The sequence below is a fragment of the Apis cerana genome, linkage group LG10, assembly GCF_029169275.1.
Source record: "Apis cerana isolate GH-2021 linkage group LG10, AcerK_1.0, whole genome shotgun sequence".
Lineage (NCBI taxonomy): Eukaryota > Metazoa > Arthropoda > Insecta > Hymenoptera > Apidae > Apis > Apis cerana.
In genome coordinates this window covers 3683313-3710688 of record NC_083861.1, presented here as the reverse complement: position 1 = coordinate 3710688, position 27376 = coordinate 3683313, and the positions used below count along the sequence as shown (strand labels likewise).

General features: G+C 33.0%; 1 protein-coding gene across 6 annotated transcripts in view; it reads left to right on the top strand.

The window, feature by feature from the left end:
- The first annotated feature begins 2274 nt into the window (after positions 1-2274).
- Positions 2275-27376, top strand: part of LOC108004367 (fasciclin-2) — a 169879-nt gene continuing 144777 nt past the window's right edge. For all 6 annotated transcript variants that reach the window (XM_062080771.1, XM_062080767.1, XM_062080769.1 and 3 more), the window contains exon 1: positions 2275-2685. In XM_062080771.1, coding sequence (XP_061936755.1) covers positions 2613-2685 — 73 coding nt within the window. In that variant the 5' untranslated portion in view covers positions 2275-2612. The remainder of the gene's footprint in view (positions 2686-27376) is intronic.

Here is a 27376-nt window from a genome sequence, read left to right as displayed (position 1 = left end):
ACAGAAACTTAAGAGCTATAACGAGCACAAATTAACGACGAAATGTGAAATCAGCAAGGAAACTGGTATTTCTACAGCAAAGTTCGAGCCATTGCAACAATCTTCCGGCCGTATAATTTATATTTAGCGTTGAATACTTTTATTTATACAATTTTTAATATAAAAAATTTTTCCATTTCCATTATAATGTTACTTCTATGACCACGATTCAACGAGACTCGTCGGTCAACCGATCTACAGGAGTAATTTATCACGAAACGCCGGAAAATCTCCGGACCAGCTGCAACAAGGCCTGACGTCTGCACGAATCAGAGTCTCGAACGGTTTGCGAATGGTGCTGCTTCGTCATGCGGATGGTTCTATGTACACGTAGCATTATCGCGCGTTTCATTACCGCGGAACCAGCGTTGACAGCGATATTTGCACGGCTTTGAAACGTACACCTGTGCCATTAATCTTGCCCGGTATCCTCGAGAATCGTCGTCGACTGGTGGAAAGTGAACCGAAAGCTCCGATGTCGAGTAGCATAAAATGCGGCCCATGGTCCCTCTTAAGAGGGAAAACGACGACGAGAAGGAGTACGATGAGGCTACGTCAACCATGGTGTAGACGTACGTGATAAAGGAGTGAAAACCGACTCGAAACCAACCCCGTGAAGATCGTTTAAATTACTAATTCTTTGGTTACCGCGCGATAAGGGTGTTAATTGCCGTCGAAGTGGAGGGAATAGATAATCCCAGACTCGTTCTTGTCACGTTTTATAATAGGACAAGGCTTCAAGGTGAAAATGTAAATCCCTTATCTCTCTTAAGTGTTTGCTCTTATATTTACTTGATAATACGTGGCACGGACTTGATTAAACGTGTAATGTGTTTTCCATATGGTACCTATTCTCCATTCTCGGGCGGAAAAGTCGTTGGATTGTAAAATTAACGAGGTTATCTGTGTTATACGCGAGCTATAATGATGTAATTCTGTTGCAATTAGTATGGTAGATTGTATAATTGTTGAAGAAATATCGAGATGTTTGAGTTAAGGCAACTGTATAATTTGGAAGAATTGGAAATTTTAGAATGATTGAAATGTTATAATAAATAAATTATTGGTAACAAGAATATTAAAATATATTTATATTATAATTATAAATTATAAACAATTTTTAAAAATTGTTTATTAATTGTTTATTGTTTATTAAATACGAACATATTAGTGTACAATAACGATCTATAATTCAACACCTAATCTAACATGAAACGATGTCTCTCAAGATTAATGCGATTCGACGTAGGAGAGTAAGTATATATAATCATAAATCATTATTGGGTATCTCATTAAGACGCCTAATTTCACGTCTATAGATTCATATATCTAATAAAATACCTAATAAAATTACGATATATTTCATTTACAGAAATATTGAATATAAAATATATTCTTTTGAAAGTAAATTGTTGTTATTTTTTTTCTATATAAAATAAAATTTGATTGAGAATATTGAAAATCAAGTTTCAAATATCTTGCTCATGAAAAGAATCGTATTCATAAATTTCATTTATGAATACAAAAGGATGATTAATTGAAGTTTAATTATTTAAGTAATAATTACTTAAAAATAATATTAAAGATTCGTGAAAATTTCAGTATTTTTAATATTATAATAATGATATAAAATAGCATATCATTAAATAATTTTATTCTTTATATTATATATGGATATTACAATATCATATTAATTAACAATAGTATTTTAACTTTATAAAAAAAATATACAAAATTTACATGCTAAATAATAGCTATGATATTTTATGTAAAAAAGCTTGAATAAATACTTGTTTGCTAATAATTCATTTAATATAATACTCACATAATGTTTCACATCGTTTGTATTAAATATGTTACTTCTATTTATGATTAAGTCATATAAAAAGAATTAATTATTAATTATTAATGAATCAATTATTGAATCAAATTTTCATTTACGAGGATTGAAAAATCATTTAAAAATACCGCCATTAACATAGTATATATATGATATTCGTTAATATAAGAAACATCCAATGTTTCGAAAAAAGTCGGAAACATTCCTTCGTTGAATATTCAACGATAAAAAAGAAGAATTACGCACAAGGACGCCGTATTCTCGTACAAGCGTATAAAAATGCAAAGATGTGCGTAAAGGAAAGAAAAAAAAAAGGATAAAAAAAGAAACGTGCAAGAGGAAGAATCGGTTGATCTCGCGGAGAACCGCGAGATCGTGGCTTTCCCACTCGCTGCTTTGTGTTCGTACCTGCGTGCCGAGTAGCGCACCGGTGGTAGCCGAAGGTAGCCGAACTCGACCGAAGGCCGAGCCGAGCGCGAACGAGTTGCTCCCCGCCACAGTCCGAAATCGGCTAGCGTGACGATACGACGTGCGGCAACAGTCGTTTAATAGTAATAGACCCGATGCCTTATATCGTTTAGTTCTCAATATTAATACATCGTTGATTTGAATAATACCGCGGCTAACCGAGTGTTAGTGTCAGTGTCGAAAAAGAAAGAGATTTTGTGGAAAGAGAAACAATTCAGTCAGATTTCCGGCGTCCAGTGTAAGAAGAAGAAATTCCGTTGTCACGATGGCAGCCCACGAGCATCATCGGGCTGCTGCTGCTTCTACTCTTGCTATTTTCGCATTGTTACCGTTTATAGGTGAGTGTGTTCGTTAAATAATAATAAAATCAAACTCGAGATAGCCTCCGGACACGTGCATGTTTCCATAAAGTTTTTGTACTTTCACCGAAACACCAAAGTCACCGCGGTATTCCGGCTGGCACGCGATCGCTCAGCAGGTGGTTAACCATTGCGCAGTGCCGTGGAATTCGAGAGAAATGTCTGTCGCGATATCGTACGTTGGAATTCGATGTGATACGTACGATCGAATTCGTGTATGGTTCTTAAAATCATGTAGGAGACGCGAAGATTTCCATATTATTACTCCGCCGCTATTATTACTCCGATATCGATGAAGCGCGGTAACATCGCATGAATTCAAATATTTCGAGCGTCGCGAATGCGTAACCGTCGTTGATGCACCAGCGCTCTACGTGGGCGCATTTTTTACTACTTACGTGACTATGTATATGTATATATAGCATGAGTAAGAACGTTTTTGCTTACACCTGTGATATTCACAAGTGGTTATAAATATAATTTATTACCTAGAAAAGAAGTCATTAACTTATCATTAGTAATGTCAAAACTCTAATCCATGATATCGTAATTGAAAGATAATATTTATCGATCGATGAATCATATTTTGATAGATATCGGAAAATATTACAAGTGAAAAAAAATCTCATTTACTATCTTCCATACATACGATTACTAAAAAGAAACTATAGGATATTTCAACGTTTTTTGCAATCATATTTTTTATTTTTCATTAGCAGTAGATATTCTATTTTTAGTACTGCTTTCGGTACTTTTTGAAACGGCTTAATTTCTAATTGTTCTAAAAATCGCAAATACTAATTATCAAGGTTTTTCATTTTTTAAAAAAAAGCAGATTTGTGCTTCAGGTATAATCTCAATAGCGGGTTGTATTAAGAACGAAAGAGAGACATCTTGTGAACTTAGGCTTAAGCAAAGAGACCGACACCTGAGCAAACGATCCTCTTGCACCTGTACGGTCGTCTAGGCAATAGTAAAAGAAAGGTGCACCTTGCGCGGAGTCGGCTTTCCGCTAACAATAACCTGACCTCCAAGGGACCGTCTGGGCCCTCTGGTCGCGTCCAAGGGAATCAGGGAAACGTTACCTGAAAGTCAGGCTCTGTTGCGTCGCCTTTGTGTTGTTCGAGCACTTTCCGTAAAATTACAGCGATGGCCTCGCCGGTGTAATTCTCGAATGGTATAGTGCAAATTCAGTGAAAAGAAAAGTCATGGTGGTGATCCGTTCGTAATTTTATTTTCCTTTTCGTTTTCTATTATCCATTTATGATTTAACTCAATGATGTCCTCGTATGTGTACGTTTTCACTCCAAAATATTCGGATAGTTGTTTATCTTTGACTAGGAAGGAATTTAATGGAAAAAATTATACGAATAAAGGAATATGTTTTGTTTTCGTTTTTCTTCTTTGTGACCGTTACAGTTATATATTAGTAGAATATTAATAATAGAATTAGACAATTAACAATTGTAAAAGATTAAGAAATAATAATCAAATAATGCAATCAAATAATGCATTTGCATATTTAAATTTATATATCTAGTCTGGTTTCATAAAAAGATAAAAAGATAGATTATTTCTTAGTATTCTTAGTTATTACTCTCTCTAATTTATTTTAAGATTTTCTAAATTATTAATGAATTTTCCTTATTGAATTCCTAAAATAATATTATTATTTTTAAATTATCTTGTGTAACATAATTTAGATATAAAATATAGGCAAATTGTATACAATATTTAATTAATATTTTATTCCGAATTTAAATTAAATTTCTTCTTAATAAAAAACAATCTTTACAATACACATAATGTGACATAATATTATTAGCACAAGAGATTAATTTGTCATTCTGCTAAAATTTACATTTTATCATCATAAATTCACTAGTGAATAGTTATGAAGTCTGTCTGCATGTTCTTCTTCATTATTCTCCGACCTTCGTCTTCATCTCATTATCATTTAATTTAAGAAAGGAAATATAGTTAAGTTTTTTTAATAAGATGATTCAAATATCATATTCTTCTAATTAAGAAGATTCTATCATATTTAATCTCTCATTAATTTGCTAAAATTTATCTATTATGACCATCAAATTTTTAAGTATTTAAATATATTCATGACTGGTCCTTACGTATTAGGTTGTTATATATGAAGTAGTCAATTTCATAAACATGTAAAACCACTTAAAATTAAGTGACTAAATGTAACTATCATTTAAGTGAAGTATCTAATCTATTTTTTGCATCTCAATTTAAATAAATCTAATCTAATATCTAATTTAATATAATTTAAATAATATTTTATCAATTGTTATAAGCAAACAAATTAGATACTTTAAAATCAAATTCGAATATTTTTTTTTACAACTTAATCCTTCGTAGTATGAAAAATTTAAATTGACTAACAGGAATACAAAAAAATAAATCAAATTGTTAAGAACAATTAATTATTGTTATCTTAATTTATAGTAATTTTAATCTTATTCTTCATCTGATTGATCAGATGTATCGAATACTGAATCGAACTTTGATTAATATTATTTATCTTCAACAAAATTATAAAATTTCAAATTCTTTTTGAGAGTTTGATCATTTCATCTAACAACAACCTAATATAACACGTCTTCCACTGTTCTTTCGCGTTCGTCTTCGTCTTGTGGCCTCCTACATTCATCCTCATCCATCTGACCGCTCTCGCTTTAGCTCGGTCCGGTTTCGTCGAGTCGCCTCGGAATCACGTTGTTTTTTCCCTCCTCCTCTTTTTGTCCCGTTGTCCCTTCGCTTCTACAAGCGTGCCTCCGCTCGCGCACCGGTTGTAATTTATAAATGGCCATCGTAGTGCATGTAGGAGAGAGAAAGATGGTAGAACGGTACCGTTTCGATAGACCGTTTCACTTTCGAAGCGGTTCGTAGCAACGCGGTTATAAGAGCACGATAAAACATGCGGTTGTATACAATGGAACTTCATTTACATATCTGAATTTTATTTTTTGGTACGAAATTTTTGTCAATATTCGATTGAATCGACTGTAGCTTAATTTTATTTGAACAGCATCTTCAATTTTGCATGTATTTCATTTCATTGTCATGCTGAGGATCTCGTCTCATTCTGACATTATAATTTATAATCGGAAATAATAACTTTATTTATATAATTTAATCAAATTAAAAATTCTCTTTGTTATGCATTTTTCGATCGAAATGTCTGCTATTATCAAAATTTCGTGCCAATGTTTAACAAATAGTTTAACAAAAACAAAGAAGTATCACGATAATGAGGCAATAGAATAATCTAATAATAGCATTAGGATTTGTAAAGTTTTTTTTTTTGTCAAATTTCACGTATTTCATTATTAAACTTATTATTTGAGTCAAGAAAATTTATCGGCTTGTCACTCATAGTTGTAAAATTTTGTTAATGATGCATAATTGTGAGGATTCTGGCTACATGAATTAACTTATCCCCCGATGGGTTCGTATAAATGGAGTATACTTTTCGTGAGTCGTATATAAGTTCCAAGAAGGCGTTAGCCCGCGAGTTGTTTCCTCTGAAATTTATTTGTCATTGTTCGAGGCCTTGCTATGACTTACAACAAGGAGAATATGCATCTGCATTTTTTCTCAATGCCCCCTCCGGTTTGTAGTAGGTACAAAGAGGATCGGTTCCAGGGAGAAAGTGTCGCAACGACAATACTACGCGTCCAAGCGTGAATAGAGCAAGAAAATAACATGCATAGAAGGCGGTCCAGGTCATATGAAGGTGGAAATTTTAACGAATTGTTTCTTAAAATATCCTTCTACGAAGATAAAAATGTCTCATGAACATATTAATGGCCACTTAAATACATATACATGGGTCATTTGAAATTTGATGGCAGATGTAATAAAATTGTAAGCTTTCTTATAGTCTTTATTGTGATAGATATTCAAATGCGAGAAATCTAAATGGAATATTCGTTGCTCGAATGAATTAATTCATTAGGAGATATTAATATTAATTTGAAGAGTTTTATTCGTTTTATTCTTTTCTATTTATTTTTTTAAGAGAAGAGAAAAAAGTAAATTAAATTCATTTTTGAAAAAAGGCTAGGAAGATTCATTTTAGTTGGAATTGTTATTAAATATCTCTATTAGTTATCTAGTTATTGATTGACTTATTTAACACATTTTTTTGCAGGAAATGAAGATTTTTTTTTTAATTGAAATTTTAATATGGACTGTTAATTATTGGCAGAAAGCCAATATTAGAAGAATATTAATTAATGGAACATTTTTTTTTCCGTCAAAACATTTTTAAATCCGTTTAGATCATCGTTATCCGTCACGTTATCGAAAATTTTAGACATTCGCAATAGGAATAAAAATCAAAATGTTGAAAAATAAAATTTTATCACATATTCAAACAACACAAAAATATTATAATTTAAAAATATTTATTCAACGACGTAATTAATATTTACTAAAAACTCTTAGAAGAACTCTAAAAAGAGGTTCAAAAATTCAGCGATTCCTCCATTCAAAACAACCCTTCGAAGAGGTTGTCAAACCTCTTTATACCCTCTTCGAGCCTCTGTATCGCGTGCTCTGTCCGAAGAATTCTTCGCGATTACCTTAAGAGTTGTTCGAGAGAGGAAAAAGGAAGGATGGCACGAGGCAATCGAGACTCTGAGAAAAACGTTAGATGGTTGGAAGATAAACGGGCCCGGAGCTGACCTTTTCTCGTCTCAGCATTGTAAAACGCGCGATGCCACACCAATCTTTCGCGTGCAAGGGAACATCCTCTTCGTGTGTTCTTTTTTTTTTCCTTCCCTCTTTCCAAAGTTCGTCATTGCACGAGAGAGAACGATCCATTCGCAAGGGTCATCGATCCTTTCTCATTCTTTCTTTCTTTTTTCCTCTCCTCTCTCTCTTTCTCTCCGTGTCGCATTGTTACGCGGTGACCCATTGCCGCGGACCCATAGATATATTCCGGGGCCATTAAAGTTCCTTTCTCTCGCTTGACCCACCATTATCGAGCCGCATAAATATAACGATGCAACCGTGTTGAACGCGAAAATGCTTCCCTTGATCCGATATAAAACTCGCCTGGTGAACGCTCTCGAAACGAAAATTTTGAAAATTAACGAACGGGAACAGGAAACGTAGCGGAACTTGAGGTACCACTGCGTGGAATTTTTCTTCGAATTTACACCGGAAGAAACGGCAGCGAATGCAATAAAGTTGGGATATACGGTTAGGGGAATGTGGCGAAAAAGGATGGTGGAGGCGAGAGGAAGTTTAGAGTTTACTCGCGAGAGTAGCCGTTGATTATGGCTGTTACGGTAGCCTTCGTGATAAAATATTCCAGGGGAAACCGAGGGACTGCATTGTTGGCGCCACTTAATGAGTCCTCGTGGTTTCTTTCTCCCCCTTTTTTTCCCCCTCTTTTTTTTATTAAGACCAATATGGTGACCGTCGTCGTAAAAAAGCTAGTTTTCAAGTGGAGGGGGAATGAAGGGATGAAGGGATTGGTCGATTGTACGAGGGCGTTATATATACGAAGAAGAGAGAAATATCCCTCTGGTCTGCCCATTTCGCGTTTCCGTGGCCGATAATTAGCGATTTTTCGACAGGAAATGAAAAACAAACATAAAGCACTCGCGTGGCTCGTTCCAACAACGCTCTCTGGTGAAATAACCGGGAAATTGAGAGAGGATTCATCGGTGGAGGGAACGACCGTTTGCCTCTGGTTTCATCGCCTCGGACAACGGAATTTCGATGGAATTTAGAGACCATGGATAGTTACGCGTGTATTTCTGACGTCGATGCAACATATTCGCAAAGGGAATCGATTGAAATACAATGAATATTTTGGTTTTGAAAGCTGAACTTTAAAGATGGAACTTATATAATGGAATTATATAATATAGTTATATTAATTTGAAGCGGATAAAATAAATAAAAAAGAAGATTAATCTAATCTCATAGAAAAAATGAAAAAATTAATAAATCATTATAACTATCGGTGAGAGTATAGTGATCATGTTTCTTTCGACTGCAATAAAAATCATAATCATAAAGTAAAGAATAAAATTGTCACGTGTATATTTGAAGTTAGATATTAAAACTGATAAAGTTGATTTATATCTCATATATAATCTACGGATTTATTATTTAATAATTATAATAAATTATTTATCATTAATTCAATTACGCGTTATATTTAATCAATAATAATTTGAAATTTTTCATATTTCAAATAATTTAGATATGGAATGACCATATGTGACCATATGATCATATGAAATCTGCATTCTTGATTCTCTCATAAATTATAAATTTTTCGCGTTCGTTTAAAATTGAAAGGGAACTGGAATGCTTATACATCGCTTTTTTTTCATTTACATAGTTCGAAACGAAAAGTTATTTCAAATGAAATACTGATTACGGTTCTCGGTATTGAGTGTTGTAACATTTAATGAGATAGTAAATCTCGAGTGAAGGTGTTTTCCTGAGAGAATAGAAAAATGATAGTATTATGTATGTGCTGCATTAGAGAACTATTCATTTGAAAGTACAACATTCTCCTGTGAGATTTTTTTAAATTATTATTCTCGTGATAATTAATAATTTATTAATTTATTTGTTATTTTAGATCAGATCACATATGGCATTATTGAATTAAGTTATTTAATTTTATATTCAATTTTAATTCGTATTTTAGTATACGTTAGTATATTATTACTTAATCAATAATGAAAACACGAATGATACATAATTGAATATAATCGATACGAAATAAATAAAATAATCATTAAAATAAAAATCAATATAAATTAAAGTGTCTTAATTAAAAGTATCGCACATCGCCTATTATTCAACAAAATGTTGAGACTCAAGAAAGAAAAAATTGTTTCAATAAATGGAAATTCTTTTTAAAATTAATTATTTTAATTATATCAACGATAATAATCTCAATTACTCGATCGCATTAACAAATTACTCTTAATTAAATTGCAAGAGAATTAAAAAGTAAGAATAAATTACACGAATCCATCCAAAGCGGATCAGAGCCAAAGCGGACGAGACCAAAGACAGGAAAAAGGAAGCAGAAGATATCGATCTCCTCGAGAACAAAGACAGAGAACGATAATTTTCGTGTGATTAAGCATGGACCACTTAACGAGTCGGTCGATTGACAGGGACACGTTTTTAATTACGATTTCTGATATCCATAATCGATATTTCGCTCGGAAGTGGGGGATGGAACGTCGAGGAATGTTCAATTCGCGCGTACCAAACATTAATCAAGCAACCGGAACGTCGAAACAAACGAGAAGAGAAACGGTGTGGAACAGAGATACAAAATGAAATGGAAATAGGGACAATAATGGTGACGCGATTCGTTCGAATAATCGTCGAATAGAAATAATTTTCACTTTATGCGTTATTCTCGCGGACAACAGAGAATGATCGATCGCGTTGTTGGATGGAAGTCAAGTGTGTTCACACTTCGTATCTTATCGAGCGAAGGAGAGAAAGAGTAGGTGTGCATCGCGACGAGATAATTCTTAATCAGCGATCAAGACTCGAGGTAGAATTACGAGCGTGTTTTCGTCGACGAATGATCTTTTATTAAGCTGATGTTTGTGTGAAATTTCTTTGAAGTTCGAGTTTGATCATCTGCTTCTATCGATTAAAACTAGAATGAAGTTTTAAAAGATTTAGGATTAACTCAAGGCAGGATTATTTTGTGTCAATATGAGGGGAAATATTAAAAATAATTTTTAATGCAATATAAAAATATTGAAAACATCTGTCATCAAGTATTTTGTCTTTTTAATCTTTATATCTATAAGATTTTATAAATTTAAATAATAATACTGAATAGTAAAATAATAGATTAAAAAAATTATCAATAGTTTAGAAAACTTTTTTTTAATAGGCTTCGTACATGATTCGAGATTAAATCATTCCAGGATTAAAATAGGATATAAAAAGAGAATGTAATGAAATTTTATAATTATTTTTTTTCTTTCATTTTTAATAATAATTCAAAAGATGACAATTGCTTCACAATCACAAAATTATTTTCAACGTTTAATTATATAACATTTATAAAACTACAGTTTAATCTCACGATCGTAGGTGTTTATCTCACGACACGTTCTCTTTTCTCGCTTGTGTCTTACATTTAAAGTATACTGATCCCTATATCATCGTTCTCTGTAATCTTTCTCGAGAAATTTTATTCTAACCGCGAGATTTCGATAACATAGGAGGTTGAATAACACATTTGAATTATTTAAACTACGCAAAAAGAAATACAGAAAGAGAAAGAGAGATTTTGCGCTAACGCGTTTATCATGAATATTGTTCCTGTTTTGTATTGTTATTAATGGGACAGAATATCGAATGGTACTGCCTGTATTCGATGTATATACAAGTTGGGTGTGTGAAAATTTGTTATTTTTGCCGAAAGCATTGCGCCACAGTTTGCACGAATCGTATAGAAAGCTCCATTTGCGAATATCTAGTGGCTATTAGCGAGCAGCTTTGAACGATACAGATTTATGGTTTATATACATAAATAACAGTTTTTGTCTATTTTATTTTGTTCTATTCCGTGAATGAAATTTTTTTCTTTTTTAAATTTCAATTCAATTCGTTCTACATACTGATATATTTCTTGCAATAAAATTTGAAAATTTGAGAAAGATAATAAAAAAGAAATATGGGAGAATTAAGAAAATTTTGTAAAGATCGAAGACAAGAATGTATTAAAAAAATAATTTAATAATACGCGACATGGAACAATTCTTAAAAATCTCACATTTATTTCAACCTACTTTGAAAACTCGAATTTCCTACAAATTCAATCCACCTATCGCAATCCAAGATTTCCTGTTCTCCACCTAAAAATCTCTAATCTTCATCCTCTCACCTCCATTCCTTCAAATCTCGAGGTACTTCATTACCATACCCCCGACTGCACCTATTTCTCGAGAACACTGAAGCGTCTTTCCGACACGAAGACTCTCGTCACCGAATGTTGCAACATTGTCAGCGAATAACAGAGAGCGTCAAACGAACCTGACGACGCCTTTGTGCATCCACCAAGCACGCGACTCCATTTGACTCTTGTTCGCGTTTCGTGACTATTAAGTTTCCAAAAGTTTCAATGCGCTTCCTCCCTCTCTCTCTTTCTCTCCTTCCAGCGACTAGCTTCTCGACGAGCTTCGAGTAAGTGCATGAAAGAAGAGAAAGAGAAAGTGTATCGCGATGATAATGACGATGATACATATTCCTTCACGCGTGTCACGATAGAGAATGAACGAATGAAAGTGATGGTTGGATTACACACAGTTACGCAGTCGTGGAATCGGTTGCACGCGTTTTGTCCACGCCACACACGGAGGGATCCTCTTTGTGAGGCTTCTCTAACGAGCCGAAGGATTCGGTGACGTCACTAGACCGCCCGTAGGATTAACTAGCTAAATACTTCACCGTGAATTAAGCCCGACGCCCACCCACGCCTCGTCGTCGTGCAAGGGCCACGTCGAGTTACTTTACTAAAATAACAGCTGGCTGTGTTATTTAATCACGAGCTTCAGGGACTATCCGGGAAGAAGAATATAGAGCCTCTTTGTCTTATGATTGTTGGATTGGCTTTAGATCGGTTTTTGAGGTGGAGATGGTTGCACGTGCACGTGAATGCACGTGCAGTTAATATTTTGTTTGTGAATATTGAAAGGATTCACGATGACTTAGAGTTTCTATAGGATTTGAATCATTTCATTGTTAGAAGTCGAGTAATAAAAATTCCATTCTTTAGTTAATTGTCGTTAGTCGCGTATTTTGTGTAATTGAAATTAAGGAATTTTATAAAAATATATAGGATTAGTCGGATGTTGAATTGGATTAGGAATGTTTATATATTTCGTGTATAAGTAATTTATGTAATAATTTTATTTTTGCATTGAAATTGAAAAACTTTCAAAAACAGTTAATTAGGACAATTATATGCAGTGCAAGTATAAGAAAAGAAGAAAAAGAGAAAAAAACTCAATGAAACAAACGAATAAAAAATTCTTCATTTAGATTAAGTAGAAGTAACAACTCCATTTACCAGCAAAGCAAAACCATCTTGTTCAGCAGCAATAAAAATGTGTTTCAAACTTCTTCTCCATCAGTGGCTACTTAAACATTCATTACAAACACGTGGAACAACGATCCCTTTTATTGCTTCACAAATAATACTGTAATAAAATTCCAATAATTACATGTATATTGCTGTTTTTGTTAACTTTATTTAGTAATCGTAATTTTTCAAGTAACTTGATAGAAGAAAAACGTGTTTTTCATGCTACAAATCTATCGATATTTTATATTGTTGTAAAATATGATAAGCATATCTAGAAACTATTGTTAGAATAGTAGTAGATATTTAATGTTCATCGATCCAAAATATCTATTTACAAATTTTCATTTATTTTATATTTTTATAATTAAAGGTAATTAAAGTACAAACGTTGCAGTTTACTCGTATCTTAAAAACGCATCTCGTTTCGTTTAGTGCGTTCGCCAGACAAACAAATTACGATGAAACATTCCTAGACGTTTCTACAATTCTTTTATTTTCTCTTCCTTCTTCTTTCTTTTTTTCCTTCTTCCTCATCTTCCAAGACGTCTCGACGTCTTGGAAGACCGGAACACTGATGGACCCCTCCTCGAGAAAAATCGTTATCGTAGAAATAGGCTTTAATTAAAATATTCCGACCAGATGACGTCTCCTCGCGCATTCTCCTCCATTTCTTCTGCTTCTTCTGCTGCGTTTGTTCGAAACGCACGGTTCTAAGGTTCGTTGAACTTTTCCACTCGTCCGTGGAAAAGTCGTCCGGAGAAACGATATTACATTTTTCCAAAGCAATTCCGATGCCAGTTGCGGACTTCTCTTCCGCAAAGATCGTGGATAGTTGCCATTAAGTTTGATGAATATCTCGACAGGGCGAGGAGAAATCTCTCGTGAATATTTTCTTAGAGAATTAAGTCGTCTGGGTCGGTTGATTAACTCGAATTGAGTGGACGACATTGGTCGAGTGTCTTACTTTCGTAATTCTTTCTCCCTCCGTTGCTCTTTTCTTCCGTGGATAAATTGATGGGCCATTCGAATATTAATAAATAATGATAGTCACAAGTGTGTAATATTGGTAAATAGATCGATGAATATTTTAATTGGAATTGGAATTTTTTTTGCATATCAAAGATGGCGATTAATCTAGCAATTGTTGAATTAATAATGGATATTATGCAGATTTTTTATTTAATAGATATTTGTAGATTGAGATAAATGTTATTGTGATTATCCGGTTAAGGAAAGGCAAATTGCATGGTTGATAGATAATCCATCTTCTCAGATCAGGAAAATTAATATATTTTATCGTTATATGATGTACCATAAATCTTTCCTGTTCCATTATAGAAGCGTGATGATTTCATTACAACCTTAATAGAACATATTATTTTATAATGAAGAGATAACTACTTAAATACTAATGCTTTTTCAAATACTAATTCGACAAAGATCTATGGACGTGAACATCCCATTGTTTACGAAAACATGCCAACAACGCTACGAACTGTGAAAAGACAGCTCATTGAATATACAAATCCGAAAACTACAGAACAAGAAACGGCAACGAAGGGTCTGAAAAATTTCCACAAAGGGTTACCAAAATTTATATTCAACACCGACAATTCTCGTCAACCGATATAGCCTTTAATGTGCCCATTATGCCTCGAGCCATTATTCACGAACAATCGTTGAAAAAACGAAGGAATTCCTATCGCAACCTCTTATCCATGACAATAGATCACGAATCACAAACGACGAATCGAAAAATACGTATTCACAATGTTGTGCGTGGATCCTCCGAAATGTGCTCCATGTTCCGCGCGACGAATGTAAAATTAATTATCCCCTTAATCGTGCGGGAGACCGCGTGCGTGAGATTCAGGGCCGGTTAATTTGAATGCTCGTCAAAGTGACGCGGTGCGGCTGGTTGGATGACGCATGCGTGAACGCGCACGTACACTCGCGAAACTCGGTATAAAAAGGAGACGAAGAAAAAGACGAAAGAAAGAGAAAGAGAGAACGAGAGGAAGAGAACAATCGTGTCCCTCTCTCTGGAAAGAGAGGAAAAAAGGGGGTGAAGAGATAGGGGATAGATAAAAAGGAAAGGAGGGGACAGGCCATGGTTTTTGTGAAAACCTGTTTTGGGTTTCTGCCAGCAACCTGCCGCGTGCACCTGTACGGACAAAGAGAGTTTCGAGGGGGAAAGGTTTGTCCGGCTTTTCAACGACCACCTCGGGCCTTTTCCTTCGCGATAGTCCCCTGAGCCTGAGCCGACGTTTGTATACCGGGTACCCTCTTCATTGGAGGGGTACAAGTTGGCCGTGTGCGTAACTTCCAAATCAGGTCCACCTAACCAACCTGTCTGTCGGTCGTCGCCGCAATTATACGAGCGACGATAAATTATATCGTTGCTTCTCCCTTTCTCTCCTATTATTAACATTTCTGCCGCGCTTCTCCGTATCTGGAAACGGCGCCACGCTTGTGCTGGAGATGTATGCATCACGTTGTGCACAGTTATCTTACGGAAATCGGGATTTACCGTTTCCACGTTATGGTGTATAGTCGAGACGGACTCGGTGAGACGTTTGGTCTGATATATCTCTCGTTAACGGTTGGCCAAGGTTTGGATTAATATTCTCAGAGATAGAGCTGTTTTTTTTTAAATAATTGTAGCAACGTGAATACGATGCGCTTGGGTAACGGGCCCTTTTAAAAATCTAATTATGAAAGAAGAATTTTTGTAATTTTCTTTCCAACAAACTAATTTGATTTTTTTATAGTTTATTAATTAATAGGTAAGATATTAACCTATAGAATGACCTAATTATCTTGATAATTCGAATTAATATAAGTTTTGTTTTTATAGTGGGGCGAAAAGAAACGAACAAGTTTAACCATGTGACAACGCAAATTTAAAGTCGAGTTACTCGTTGGCTTTGGAACTTCGAGGGTAGAAATTCGTCTTTTCGAATAAAGCACTTTTGTATCGTTCTTTTTTTCCATGGTACGTATAGATGTGTGTAGACGCGAACGAGTTTTGGTCGTTTCGACGTCAGACGCGAGATTTATTTGGTGAAATGGAGCAGAAAGGGCCGGGCTTTTCTTCTGTCTCGGTTGCTTCGAAATATATTCAGGACTTGTGGAAATTCTATTCATGTCACGTGCTGTTTCTCTAATGCAGTCAAAAGTCGGAAATATAAAATTCTTTGTGTATGTATATAGTTTCTCAAGATATTATTGCTTTTACCAAACCAAACACACCCTCAGACCTTTCTCATTTCATTTTGATTTATATTGCTCTCATGAATGCAAGTGATCACGTCTTCGAATGGAGCATCGTTAGTGTTCCAACATTTTTGCATTGTAAGTAATATCCTAGAATTTCAAATGATCAATTTAAAATGAAGATCACGGGATGAAATAACGATTTAAATAAATACAAGAAGATAACTTTAAAATTCAATACACTTTCATTATATTATATTGTTGTTGATCTGTATTTTGTCAATCTATTTTTTTAAAAAAAACTTGCTGCAAATTCTTCACTTTCGTTATTCATGTACAAGATTAATCTTCAATTCTCGAAAAATAATTTACTTCCTAGATAACTTCATTTTATATAACATTATTATATTTTCTATTTCACGATTTCAAAAAACAAGTTAAGGAACATTAATCTAATTAATTAGTCTAGTCTAATTAATATCTTTTTCAAATAGAAAATCAAAACAATCGAGAAACAGATGATAATTGTTATTCCGTGAAAACTAATTTCCCTATCTTCCAAAGGTGGTGGCTACCTACAGTTGCAATTACACTCTCAAGTGGATCGTAGAAAATTAACGTTCGTTCACCGTAGTGATTAACGTTCCCGTTGTAATTGGAACATCGTTTGACAATAGTTTGGATAACTGGTGTTCGCAATCAACTGCGTGAAGATTCTTTTGACCAAATGGAGCGTGTATAAACGTAGTTTTCCCATCGTAGTAATCCTATTGTGATGAAGCTAACCGCAAACGCTGTTAAAACGATTTCGAATCGATTTCGAAGATTCTTTGCCATTAATAGGAACGCTAATCTGTGGAGTCGTAATCCTTTAAATTGGAAAGATACTGCGAACACGAGATTTTCCCATTATTTTTCAAAAGGGAATTGAATCTGATGATGATTTCGTTTATAATCTTCTAGATTTTTCATCGTTTATTATTTTACTCGAAACAATTGTTATATTAATAATAAACCCTTTCTCCAAAAAAGTATAAACAAATGTAATGGATTTTTAAAATTCTTTCTCTAGATAGAATTTGAAATAGAATTTTTTAAAATGCGTTATTATGCCACAAAAATATTGATTAAAATTTCTAAAAATTTTCTCAATAGTTAGGAGAAATAAATTTGTATCCAAATAAAGATTTTATTCATAACTACTCTTAATGCTAAACTTAATAAATTCTTGGTAATAAATTTCTAATAACTTTCATATGCATTTGACAAAATTAACTTCTATCTAAAATTAAATCAATCACGCTACATCCATATTCATATATACATATTGATATATAAACAAGTGTAAAAAAACATTTAACCATCAAGTCAAGTTTAAAGGCAGACAATTCTACCATTAAACGCAAAATCGAAATACGCTCAACCACTTTACACCCCGTCCATCAATCTTTCTATGTCCAGCGACCTTGTCTACCCCGACTTCTCCCCATTGAATCCTCCTCGTCTCGACACGGTACGATAATGTCGAACGATTATAAGACGTCTATATTTGTTGTCGGGGATGCCTCGAAGCCAGATAGATCCATCCACCTTGCTCCGGTAATGGGACTTCACGCAGGGCTCGTTGTTAAAGCGACAGGTCACCCGTGACACCCCTCTCGGTTATGCTCTCGTCCCCTTCCACTTCCGTTAGCTTCGTTTTCGCGTGAACTGGATTAAAACGAACTGCTGGCCTCTGTCCGCGGCGAACCATCCATGGGAATCGGAATAACGGGGCCTCGAGCCAAAGGATAGATCAATGCTAGATCACGATAACGAGCTGGCCAAGCCTGAACTTTTGTTTGTAATCGTTTTTCACTAGGTGTGCGCGTGTGTGTGGGTGTGTATATGTAAGTTGATCAGCGACTCGTTAAAATTGCTTGTTACGCCGTGAAATTCGAAATATACGTTTAATTTTTCATTTTGTTTACGATGTTCTGGATTCTCGTCGACACTGTGATCGACGATTTAAGGGTTGGATCGTTGAGATTCGTATTTGGTATCTTGATCGATGCACACATGAAATTTATTAGTATGTTTTGTAATTTAGGTAAAGAGATATTCTGGATTATTTTTAAAATTTAGATAATTTAGTATATGGTTCTAGTGTTCCTTATTCAATAATTAATTGTGAATTTTTTTTAGTATGGAAATATTTATATTATACTTTTTATATGTATAGGATGTTTTATCTCTTCCATTAAATCCATTAATACATTTATATATAGATAGATATATAGATATATAGTTGGTTCTAAAGGAGTCCAATTTTACTTATTATTTGTCACTTTGCATTTTATTTATTTATTTTTTTTTTATAAATAAATATCGTCGAAATTTTTATGTGAAATTATCATGTAATTCACACGTTTGGTTTTCTTCACGGTTCTGAATTCTGAATCTGTTTAGATATAACGTTTAAATGATGACGTTTGATGTTTAAGATTATCGCGATTCAGCACGAATACCTGATAGTTAGACCGTTAGGATTCATATTTAACACTTTAAGTGATACAGTGGCATGTCACACCATTTCTGGCACAATGTTTCGTGGAATATATCACTGATATATCACGATATTACATTTATTTTTTATTTTTTATAAAAACATTTAATAATTCTGATTTTGATAATCATTATAAATTATTTTGTTTTATATATTTTTTAAATTTATATTTATACATGAATAAAATAACAAAAGAAAAGATTCAGGAAGTTTTTCATAATTTTGTTGAAAATATTAATTTTTTTGATTCGTGTTTATTCTATTTCCTTTTTTATTATTTTATTATTTTCTTATTATTTTATTAATTTCTTTATTTAAAATTTAAAGCTTTATCATATGGAAGAAAGAACGACGTCGACAATAAACGTGCTAACTCTTTTACATTTACAAGTGCGATATCTCGTGATGCAATGTCGTTTATGTGACGCTTTGGGAGCAGGTATCTTGTGTATAACGTTCATACGACATTGTAAGCGAGATATGTAAATATATATGTCGCGTGTCTTCCCATTGAGATGCAGAATATGTGTCTGCCATAGATTCTGGTAAAACTCAGTTCGCAAAATATCTCGTGTAAATATAGGATATTTTACAGGTATTTTTAAAGTGTAATATTTTTTAGCTATTTTTGATACGTGACATGATTTACATTCGTAGAATTTTAAAAAGATAGATAGATGTTTAACACGAATGAAAGAAATTCTGTATATTTTCAAATTGTTAGTATTTAATTCTGATATTTACAAATGAATTTTATATAATTTCTTCATTTAACTCATTTTGAAAATAAACCTAAGTATCACATTCCTTCTATAGACTTTTCATACATTGATTATAATATTATATTATCATAATCATATCGAGAACTTATAAATTTTCATTTTAGAAAAATATTAATTTTAACGAATAATTTGTTGCGCGTTTCGTTCCATTTTTATATAAATTACTATATCTAATATCATATGTTAAACAATCAAATCACATCTCATTTATTTTATTTATCCAAACAACATAACAATACATCTCATAAATACGAAGAATACATACGACCTATGATGACTCGTTCAGACAATTTCTCCTCTTCGTATTTAAATCGTATGGTTAATATCATTACATCGACTTCCCAACCTGCTCATGCCACTGTCTGAAGATCTATTTAAATTCTAAGTAGAATCTGCGATCTTCGTGGCCCCTCCATACTCTCTACATTCTTCTCCCAAGATACTAAGATAACCAGGGGAGAAAAAAAGAAGATAGGGAGGAGGGACTTTTAAATCAGGATCGTTTATTAGCAGGGAACCGGTAATAAACGGTTCCATCGGTTATCTGATGAAAAGCCTGGAAATAGAAGTTTTTCTCGTTTCGACCAGCCGAAGAGGGAGGGAAAAAAAAGAGGGAAGGAAACGAAGGAAGAAGGAAATCACGTTGAATTCGCTCCGTTTTTCTTCTCTCTTCGTGCACCACTGAACGTATATATAGATAAAAAGCTGCCTCGAGGCTGTTTATTGGTTGAGATACACGAGGGAGAGAGAGAGAAAGACATCTTATCATCGAGCATACAAGAGAGAAATAGAGAGATGTTTGCTCGATGCATTTGATAATTAAAGTACATGGCCAGATTACCACTCGAGCTGGTAAATGTCACCGGTTGCACATTGTTGTTCAGGGACAAGTGGCCGATCTTCTTTCTCTATTTTTCTTATTCAATCTCTCCGCATATGTATAGATCTCTCTTTATCCACAATCGTCGTAATCGACGTGACGTGTCTTCATTCATGCAGAATACAACGACGATCGATCTCTCGTCGAGGCGCGCGAGCTCTCTCTCTCTCTCTTTCTCTCTCTTTCGTGGATCAGTCACGCGCGATAGGATTCATGGAATTTGCACGGGTTACTCGCTCAAGTTCTGCGATAGAAATCTGATGGAAATAACGGCAGTGCTTTTTCCATCGATCGAAGTTCTTCGTTTTTCCCGCCTTTCATTTCTTTTACCTTTGCCTGTTCCTACTCGTGTTCCTCTCTCTCTCTCTCTCTCTCTTTTTTCTATTTCCTCCATAGAGAGAATCGTTTAACGATTGCGCGTGTTGTTGGCTTTTCATCGCTTGGAGAATTTCACGAAATAATGAGCTTACTCGTGATTTCCGCGGCTAAATATTTTTCGAGATTTTAATGGGGAGATATTGTTTCTTTGGGGATTATTCGGGGATTTTTGAAGGTGGAATTGAAGGGTGGTCGAATTTTGTTTGGAATTTTATTGGATCGAGAGAAAATTAAACATATATATTGGAATTAACGGATTGTTTTAATTATTCCTTTATTGTTAAAATTGAGGTAAGCATTTTCGTGCTCGTTTGAATAAAAATGATATTTAATCAAATAAAATGACATTTTTTTTTTTTTAGGAATAACGGAGTTTGAACAATTTTATCGAGGGTATATTTGGTACTCTATACGTTACATAAGTCGATATCTTGGAAGTTCTTTGTGAATTTGTTAGCGAAGTATTATGAGATATAATTAAAGCAATTTGATGGCAACGTAACGGTTCTAGATAATGTGTATAATACGGCGAAGAAAGAGTAGAATAAAAAAGGAAATTAGAGCGAAATATGAAATATGAGGTAACGTGATGATCGAATGGAAGAACTGTAATCTCGAAGAGTATTACATTTTATTTTATTATTACCTTCTTTACAATAGAAATTAATTTCAGAGGCAGAGACACACAATTTTATAAATCATAAACTAGGTTAAGATAAAACGGAATTATAATTTTGACGAATAATTTAGTTAAAATAAAAATTGAGTACACGTTTAAGAACATCTCATGAATATTTTGTTTTATTTATATAGAATTTAATGCAATATCGCGTGTACTTGCAGAATAATTTGAATTACATTTCTTGTTCAATCCGAAATGTACATCGTTTAGGTAAAAGGGTTATCGATTATTCATGTATCAAATACAGAATTATGTATGGAATAATAATAAATACGAAGTACTCACTGATTCCGTAATACGATAGCAGTAAGCAATGTTTGGAAGTGTGATTTTTCATAAATAAAATATTATATTAAAATGAATTTATACAGGTATTTATAAAATTAATTACTTTTTTATGATAATACTGTATCTTAAACTCCATTATTAAAAAAGATAAAAAAATTTCTACTAGATTTTTATTATAATCTAGAATATTTATAAGCGTTATAGAAGGATACATCAAATGTTTAAATAATTCAAAAAAAGTACATCATTTAAATCTCCAAAAAAAAGAAAAAACTACAATAACTGCCAAAAAAAACGGAAGCAATATTCATATCTCCAAATTATCTCGAAAACGTGGCCAAACGTAGAATTCTTTTTCGTACCACAGCATAGTTGCATATTTCCTCTCCATTTTTCACCTCTTTCTTCCCTCTTCTTCTTTTTTTCTTTTTTTTTTTTTTTGCCCAAAGCGATATCGAGCGCATCGGGTTGCAACGGAGGTTTCGTGACGTCCAATAAATATTTATCCTTTGCCCGGGGCTATTACCGGCAAATATTTGGTCGCATTTACGGCGCCAACAGCGACAAATAATACCGGGGGCTCTTCCCTACCGCGCTGTATGAACCTATGTACCTATAAACGGACTCAGCCGAGCGAATAATTTATTACTGGTACCGGGCAGCGAGATTTGCATAAAACAGGGGTTTTCGCGCGTCCGCGAATCGATCGAAAATTGCGACGTTCGCTCTCTGGCACCACGTGGGCCACCCCTTTCCGTGCCATCCACACGTCCCTGCGTGTAGAGCGTAGACGTACTGATCCTACGATCTCTCCAAAGTACCTCGTGAAAAGATGCAAGGAGGATTTTATTCGGATCTTTCTTCTTTTCTTTTTTTTTTTCTAGGATAAGAATGGAACGAGTGTTTCTCTTTCTTTTCTTTTCTTTTTTTTCTTTCTTTTTTCCTGGAACGGGATAGAGAGAATTGCGTAGAATTGTTTCGAAAGAGGATAGTTCTTTTTTCTTCGTGTAACCTGTTGTTCTCTTGCTTATCCTATTGTTTTATTGGAGGATTGGGATTTCTCGTTGAATTGGTCAGGTTGATTCTTTGTAATGATTTAAAATTATATTTTTTAATTGAATTTCGTTTCTTTTTTTAAATATAATTTTAAAATGATACAGGATAGAATTTTTAATTATAAAATGTTTAAAAATTAGTGTTCTATCTATTTTGTTCTAATAAAAAGAAAAAGATGCTGAAACTTTGGAGATTGATTTCATTTCCTCAAAGAGTCGTCGACGAAAGAATTTTTGTCATAAACTACTTATATTTTAGGAAGGAGAAAATTTAGAAAGAAAGGAAGAAAATTTCATTCCAATAAATCGAATTATTCCAATTAAATTTTTCCTTTACACTGATTCATGTTACGAAAATCTTAAAAGTGTACTTTATGAAAGGAAGGCCGCTAATTTTGTTAAGAAGTTTATAGATAATTCAACGACGTAGTAATAGACATCGAATTCTTTTATTTCGTTTGATCAAAGCAACAGATTCGAACTGTAGTAGTAACTTTCACGAGGAACTATTCTGTGTGTAAGAATCTCTGGATTTAATCTTATTGAAAAGATTGTAACAGATTCGTGTTACCGAACTTGTTTGTAGAATCCCGTTTCGAATGGTAGTATTGTACGAGTTGGCTGATAAAAGTTGGCCTCGAAGGAAGAATCGCAAATCCAATATCTTACCCACTCTCTGATTTTATCGAGAAGTTTTTATTTTATCGAAGTTTTGAGTGTCAGCGTTTTTTATTTTTTATTTTTATAATTTATCGGTCGTTACTTTATCGTTGGATCTGCGTGATTAATTAGTCACAGAGATAAAGAAGGTAGGAAAGTTTTTGAATTTATGTCGTCTCTCCTTAGCTTCATCCTTGTTATCATTATTCCAGCGATTTTCTTGAACAGACAGATCTAAATTACTTAAATTATTTTTCTTGAAAACAACCAGTTCCAGATAAAATAAACTTTGGTCCATCTTTCGTAGAGATCCTGTGTCATATAATGTATACAGTGTTTAGCTAAAGGAATAATAAATATTATTTTGTGGGGAAGTTTAATTTAAAATTAGATACATTAATATTGTGACAATGAATGCAAGAGAAATAATATAATTTTAATAATTTTCAATAATTTTATTATTTCTAATGTAGGATATATCGATTTGTATTTTTGATACAGTACAATATTTTAAAAAGTACAATATTGTACTTTTAATTCTTGATTAATTAAACAAAAAATAAATAATTAATTAATTCTTTCAAGGAGATTCAGAAAAGTTTAAGGATAGTTAAACAATTTTCATATCGTAAACGTTACATTAAATTTTATCAAATTAAAATTAAACTATAGAACTTTAAAATTTTACAGTGTTACTATTAATATGAAAATTACATTTTCTCTATTAAAATTACGTTAAAATTAAACTACTAACGTGTTATTATCATAAAAATTAATCTACATTTTCTCTATTATAATTAACCAACAGGTAATTAAATTAAAATTAACAACCATAAAATTTTCAAATCACAAGGTATATCACGCAGATTACTTTCTAACACGCTTCTTGTATTATTCCCTGTTAAAATTAACTATCACATATTATTACTCAAAATTAAAAGTTGCACAAATTTCCAAGTCGTAAGACACATTACAAGAACTTTAAATCGTCTTCCAACACGCTCCTCAAAACCCAACCATTCAACCCGCTACTCAGGGATCAAAAACAAGCATCCCATTTATCAAAAGCCTTCTATCATCAGGTTCCATAAGTTTCTTCCGCAGTTCAACCTGGTATTCAAACCTATATTCTTACCACATCCCCTTCGAAGCCCGATAAATCTCCCTCATCCAAATCGATATTACAGAAAAATCAATATTCAGAGGGATGCTTGTAAGTCTCTCTTCTAAGCTCAGACAGAAATTTAAAGCCTATCCTGTTTTCAACCACGCGTTTCAACCATCCCGTGAAATACTCGATGTAATATCATTAAAATCCCTTTCCAGACCATTGTGCGGGGGAAAAATTCGATTAGCGGATCGGTGGAAATGGAATTCGTGAGCCTCTGGACGACCATCGGTCGCGCCTCCTCCTCCTTCCACCCCTAATTTCGTTTAATATCGAGCACTGCAGATGAAACCGCAACTTGTATTCCGTACATCGCTCGCAATGGGCCTCGCGATTGGCTCCGTACACCCCTATACGCGATTAATAAATTAACGTCGACAAGCCAGTCGAACGAGTTTCGCAATTATCGAAAATCCAACGGGCGCGAAAGCAGCTTGCAATCGCTTCGATGATTAAGCTCACACACCTGGAACGTTGTAAACGAATTATTTCGTCATTTTCCTCCCATTGTTTCTTCTTTCTGATTTTTTCTTTTTTTTTTCTGCGAGTGATTATTGGACAGGAAATTTTTGATCCTTTGATCGTTTTGTATTGCTTCCATCGCGATTCGATTCTGTTTTTATTATTAATCGTGACAATTTTTTTTATTTTTGTTTTTGATTGAATGATTTTTTAATACTTTGTTCTTTTTAAGTTTTATTAATTTTTCTTTTTATCTTTTTGAGAGAGTTGTTGCAATTGAAATATAAATAAAATATTTGTTCTTCAGCCTACATCGAAAGTATATTTTTGTGTAATTATGAGAATAAGAAAGAATAATATATTATTTAAATAATATAATAGTAATAGGTTATATCTTAGAAAATACAATCTTGTAGAATATGAATCAACTTTTAATTAAATTTATCTAAAAGGCTTTTTGTTTGATGCAAATTATCATGTAAATTGATAACAAATATAATAAGAAAATTAAAAAAATTTTATTTTATATTTGGTGCAATGAGATGCAACAAGTGGGGTGAAAGTTTTATAAAAAGGATTGGAATAGTTGAAAGTTTGAAAGTCCTGTGTTTCATGGACATCAGGTTTTTGAGTAGTTTGAAAGCTCGAACGTGTAGTGTGTTAGAAAGTTGATGGTATTCAAAGTGCATTTCAGTTTACGGATTTAACCCTTTCGCTGCGGCCGATTTTAGCGCAATATGCGCGTGACAGACTGCAGACAGTTTATCGGCCGATGTTACAGGTGGCGAAACTTTTTACTGGTGTAAAATGTGTCGAAATTGTCGATACAATGGGTGGTCTTTGAAAACTTTTAAGCTTTATACGATAAACTCATTTTTTGAACTGTATTACATTGACATTACTTGGGAAGGATTAATATTTCAAAATTTCGTTATTAACACATGAAAATACAATCGAATTTAAGAAGGGCCATAATATTTTACTAGAATTCGAATTGTTATAGCCAAGTTTAAAAGAGGGCTTAATATTTCAAACTTTCAAATACTAAAATTAGAGAGGAGATATTTGGAGAAGTTTTAATGTTTTATTGAAGTTTGAAAGTAGATCCAAATTTGAAGAGGATCTAATACTTTAAAATATTAGAAGAACCATATATTTCAAAATTTCTCCACTGTTAAAATACATTCAACTTTAATATCAATTGAAAATTTTGAATAATAATAATTCGCTAAGAATTACAAAAAGAAGAGTATGTTTTCTACGATTCGAAAAATTTTCATTGGTCAAGGGTTAAAATGGTTATATCAGCTATGATTTTTCTGACTAAATATATTCTTAAATAGGCGTGGTAAGGAATGTGAGGGCACCTGTGAGAATTTCTCGGCTTTCCAGAATTTTGCATACGCCCTGCTCGCATAGTTTCTGCATGAGGCAATAGTGCGTGCAACGTGATTCTCTGATATCTGATATTCTCGAGAATTTATATTATCCCATATCTCATTTGCAAGTAAGAAAATACCTTACTCCCCATCCTAATTAACATTTAAACCTTAACATTAAACCTGTTTTATTTATCAGTGGAATTAAGTTGAATCGAAGGTATTAACACGGGTTATTACCCCTAATTTTTCGAAAAATAAGAAACGTTATTTATATCATAAAATACTGAATTACGCTATAAAACTTAATAAACCACAGCAAAACATGTAAATGGAATATTTTCATTTTATGTTCAATTATTGTCATAAATCATTTTGTCCTCGAGGAAATTTAGCTTAAGAAGATAACATATAGAAATATTTTATAATATATTATTTTATTTGCAGAGAAGGATTAAGGAAAATGAAATTAAAATTTAATTCTAAACTTAAGGGATGATGGTTATCTATTCTTTCTTTTTCAATATAAAGTGATTTATAATTGAAATGTACAATTGTTCTTTATTGAATTTAAATTGTATTGTATCCTTTCTCTGGATATTTTTTAAATATTAGCTACATAAAAATATAATAAATGAAAGATGACTTTGGTATTTCTCGATGGAAACAAAAAATATTAAAAATTCACAGTAAATATTTGATATACAACACAAATTTTTTAATCTCTTTTTTTTCTTTTTATCGATTTTATCTGTATTAATAAAATAAAATATTCCATTTTAAAATTTATAAGATAAAAAGAAATATATTTAAAAATGCATTTTTGTTTAAATGCCAAACACAAAAATATCGTAAAGGATAAATTCAACTTTCTAAATTTTAAAATATTGAATCCCTTTCTTTAGCTTTTTGATACAAATCACGTTAAAATATAAAACTATCCAAAATATCCAACAAGCTTCGTTTCATTGAATTATTATTTATCTATCTTATTCATTGCTATTTTATCAAGAAAAAGAAGAAACAAAAAAATATAAATTCTAACAACAGCGACA